The 5000-nt window shown below is 38.6% G+C and overlaps 1 protein-coding gene across 1 annotated transcript in view; it reads right to left on the reverse strand.

Annotated features, from left to right (window-relative positions):
- Positions 1 to 5000, reverse strand: part of LOC310966359 (atrial natriuretic peptide receptor 1-like) — a gene marked incomplete at its 3' end in the record, with an annotated part of 46758 nt that overhangs the window by 33107 nt on the left and 8651 nt on the right. Inside the window, exon 3 of the mRNA XM_083940940.1 lies at positions 3458 to 3648. Within this exon, the coding sequence (XP_083797066.1) occupies positions 3458 to 3648 (191 nt within the window). The remainder of the gene's footprint in view (positions 1 to 3457; positions 3649 to 5000) is intronic.

Raw genomic sequence — 5000 nt, forward strand, 5'->3', positions numbered from 1 at the left:
TTAATAATTAATAATTAATATTTAACATAAACAGGACGACAGCACCTTCACGCTCTGCAACATTAATATTAATATTAATAATTAATATTTAACATAAACAGGACGACAGCACCTTCACGCTCTGCAACATTAATAATAAATAATTAATAATTAATAATTAACATAAACAGGACGACAGCACCTTCACGCTCTGCAACATTAATATTAATAATTAATATTAATAATTAATATTTAACATAAACAGGACGACAGCACCTTCACGCTCTGCAACATTAATATTAATATTAATAATTAATAATTAACATAAACAGGACGACAGCAGCTTCACGCTCTGCAACATTAATATTAATAATTAATAATTAATATTTAACATAAACAGGACGACAGCACCTTCACGCTCTGCAACATTAATATTAATAATTAATAATTAATAATTAATATTTAACATAAACAGGACGACAGCACCTTCACGCTCTGCAACATTAATATTAATAATTAATATTTAACATAAACAGGACGACAGCACCTTCACGCTCTGCAACATTAATATTAATAATTAATAATTAATATTTAACATAAACAGGACGACAGCACCTTCACGCTCTGCAACATTAATATTAATAATTAATAATTAATATTTAACATAAACAGGACGACAGCACCTTCACGCTCTGCAACATTAATATTAATAATTAATAATTAATATTTAACATAAACAGGACGACAGCACCTTCACGCTCTGCAACATTAATATTAATAATTAATAATTAATAATTAACATAAACAGGACGACAGCACCTTCACGCTCTGCAACATTAATATTAATAATTAATAATTAATATTTAACATAAACAGGACGACAGCACCTTCACGCTCTGCAACATTAATATTAATAATTAATAATTAATAATTAATATTTAACATAAACAGGACGACAGCACCTTCACGCTCTGCAACATTAATATTAATAATTAATATTTAACATAAACAGGACGACAGCACCTTCACGCTCTGCAACATTAATATTAATAATTAATAATTAATATTTAACATAAACAGGACGACAGCACCTTCACGCTCTGCAACATTAATATTAATAATTAATAATTAATATTTAACATAAACAGGACGACAGCACCTTCACGCTCTGCAACATTAATATTAATAATTAATAATTAATAATTAACATAAACAGGACGACAGCACCTTCACGCTCTGCAACATTAATATTAATAATTAATATTTAACATAAACAGGACGACAGCACCTTCACGCTCTGCAACATTAATAATTAATAATTAATAATTAATATTTAACATAAACAGGACGACAGCACCTTCACGCTCTGCAACATTAATAATTAATAATTAATAATTAATATTTAACATAAACAGGACGACAGCACCTTCACGCTCTGCAACATTAATATTAATAATTAATAATTAATAATTAATATTTAACATAAACAGGACGACAGCACCTTCACGCTCTGCAACGTTAATATTAATAATTAATAATTAATATTTAACATAAACAGGACGACAGCACCTTCACGCTCTGCAACGTTAATATTAATAATTAATATTAATATTTAATAATTAACATAAACAGGACGACAGCACCTTCACGCTCTGCAACATTAATATTAATAATTAATAATTAATATTTAACATAAACAGGACGACAGCACCTTCACGCTCTGCAACGTTAATATTAATAATTAATAATTAATAATTCATATTTAACATAAACAGGACGACAGCACCTTCACGCTCTGCAACATTAATATTAATATTAATAATTAATAATTAACATAAACAGGACGACAGCACCTTCACGCTCTGCAACATTAATAATTAATAATTAATAATTAATATTTAACATAAACAGGACGACAGCACCTTCACGCTCTGCAACATTAATAATTAATAATTAATATTAATAATTAATATTTAACATAAACAGGACGACAGCACCTTCACGCTCTGCAACATTAATATTAATAATTAATAATTAATATTTAACATAAACAGGACGACAGCACCTTCACGCTCTGCAACGTTAATATTAATAATTAATAATTAATAATTAATAATTAACATAAACAGGACGACAGCACCTTCACGCTCTGCAACATTAATATTAATAATTAATAATTAATAATTAATATTTAACATAAACAGGACGACAGCACCTTCACGCTCTGCAACATTAATATTAATAATTAATAATTAATAATTAATATTTAACATAAACAGGACGACAGCACCTTCACGCTCTGCAACATTAATATTAATAATTAATAATTAATAATTAACATAAACAGGACGACAGCACCTTCACGCTCTGCAACGTTAATATTAATAATTAATAATTAATAATTAACATAAACAGGACGACAGCACCTTCACGCTCTGCAACATTAATATTAATAATTAATAATTAATATTTAACATAAACAGGACGACAGCACCTTCACGCTCTGCAACATTAATAATTAATAATTAATAATTAATAATTAACATAAACAGGACGACAGCACCTTCACGCTCTGCAACATTAATATTAATAATTAATAATTAATAATTAATAATTAACATAAACAGGACGACAGCACCTTCACGCTCTGCAACATTAATATTAATATTAATAATTAATATTTAACATAAACAGGACGACAGCACCTTCACGCTCTGCAACGTTAATATTAATATTAATAATTAATATTTAACATAAACAGGACGACAGCACCTTCACGCTCTGCAACATTAATATTAATAATTAATAATTAATAATTAATATTTAACATAAACAGGACGACAGCACCTTCACGCTCTGCAACATTAATATTAATATTAATAATTAATATTTAACATAAACAGGACGACAGCACCTTCACGCTCTGCAACATTAATATTAATAATTAATAATTAATAATTAATATTTAACATAAACAGGACGACAGCACCTTCACGCTCTGCAACATTAATATTAATATTAATAATTAATATTTAACATAAACAGGACGACAGCACCTTCACGCTCTGCAACATTAATATTAATATTAATAATTAATATTTAACATAAACAGGACGACAGCACCTTCACGCTCTGCAACATTAATATTAATAATTAATATTAATAATTAATAATTAACATAAACAGGACGACAGCACCTTCACGCTCTGCAACATTAATATTAATAATTAATAATTAATAATTAATACATAAACAGGACGACAGCACCTTCACGCTCTGCAACATTAATAATTAATAATTAATATTAATAATTAATAATTAACATAAACAGGACGACAGCAGCTTCACGCTCTGCAACATTAATATTAATAATTAATAATTAATAATTAACATAAACAGGACGACAGCACCTTCACGCTCTGTCGTTGATATTAATATTAATAATTCAGATTGTTGGGCGTGCGCCTGAAGGGCTCACCCTGAAGGCGTGGCGTGCGGCGTGGTCGTCGTGGTCGCCTCTGAACCAGGGCCGGACGGGGCCCCGCCCCCCCACAGCCTCAGCGAACAGGTCGATGAAGAAGAAGACGTAGTCCTCCAGCTCCACCCCCCCCCTCCACAGGTGCACCATCAGGGTCCGGAGCACCTCCTGAGAGCAGCACAGGTACACCACTGAAGAAGAGAGGGTCGTTAGGAGAGGGGGAGGAGGAGGAGGAGAGGAGGAGAGGAGGAGGAGGAGGAGGAGAGGAGGAGGAGGAGAGGAGAGGAGGAGGAGAGGAGGAGGAGGAGAGGAGCACCTCCTGAGAGCAGCACAGGTACACCACTGAAGAAGAGAGGGGTCGTTAGGAGAGGGGGAGGAGGAGGAGGAGAGGAGGAGGAGAGGAGAGGAGGAGAGGAGGAGAGGAGGAGGAGAGGAGGAGAGGAGGAGAGGAGGAGAGGAGGAGGAGAGGAGGACCTCCTGAGAGCAGCACAGGTACACCACTGAAGAAGAGAGGGGTCGTTAGGAGAGGAGGAGGAGGAGAGGAGGAGAGGAGGAGAGGAGGAGGAGAGGAGGAGAGGAGGAGAGGAGGAGAGGAGGAGAGGAGGAGGAGAGGAGGAGAGGAGGAGAGGAGGAGAGGAGGAGGAGAGGAGGAGAGGAGGAGAGGAGGAGAGGGGGAGGAGGAGGAGGAGAGGAGGAGAGGAGGAGGAGAGGAGGAGGAGAGGAGGAGGAGGAGGAGAGGAGGAGAGGAGAGGAGGAGGAGAGGAGGAGAGGAGGAGGAGGAGAGGAGGAGAGGAGGAGGAGAGGAGGAGAGGAGGAGAGGAGGAGGAGGAGAGGAGGAGGAGAGGAGAGGAGGAGAGGAGCACCTCCTGAGAGCAGCACAGGTACACCACTGAAGAAGAGAGGGGTCGTTAGGAGAGGGGGAGGAGGAGGAGGAGAGGAGAGGAGGAGGAGAGGAGGAGAGGAGGAGGAGGAGAGGAGGAGAGGAGGAGGAGAGGAGGAGAGGAGGAGAGGAGGAGGAGGAGAGGAGGAGGAGAGGAGAGGAGGAGAGGAGCACCTCCTGAGAGCAGCACAGGTACACCACTGAAGAAGAGAGGGGTCGTTAGGAGAGGGGGAGGAGGAGGAGGAGAGGAGGAGAGGAGGAGGAGAGGAGGAGGAGAGGAGGAGAGGAGGAGAGGAGGAGGAGAGGAGGAGGAGAGGAGGAGAGGAGGAGGAGGAGAGGAGGAGAGGAGGAGAGGAGGAGGAGAGGAGGAGGAGAGGAGGAGAGGAGGAGAGGAGGAGGAGAGGAGGACCTCCTGAGAGCAGCACAGGTACACCACTGAAGAAGAGAGGGGTCGTTAGGAGAGGGGGAGGAGGAGGAGGAGAGGAGGAGGAGAGGAGGAGAGGAGGAGAGGAGGAGGAGAGGAGAGGAGGAGGAGAGGAGGAGAGGAGGAGGAGAGGAGGAGGAGGAGAGGAGGAGGAGAGGAGGAGAGGAGGAGGAGGAGAGGAGGAGGAGAGGAGGAGGAGAGGAGGAGGAGGAGAGGAGGAGGAGGAGAGGAGGAGAGGA

This window comes from Echiichthys vipera (genome assembly GCF_963691815.1).
Source record: "Echiichthys vipera genome assembly, contig: SCAFFOLD_74, whole genome shotgun sequence".
In the NCBI taxonomy this organism is placed as follows: Eukaryota; Metazoa; Chordata; class Actinopteri; order Perciformes; family Trachinidae; genus Echiichthys; species Echiichthys vipera.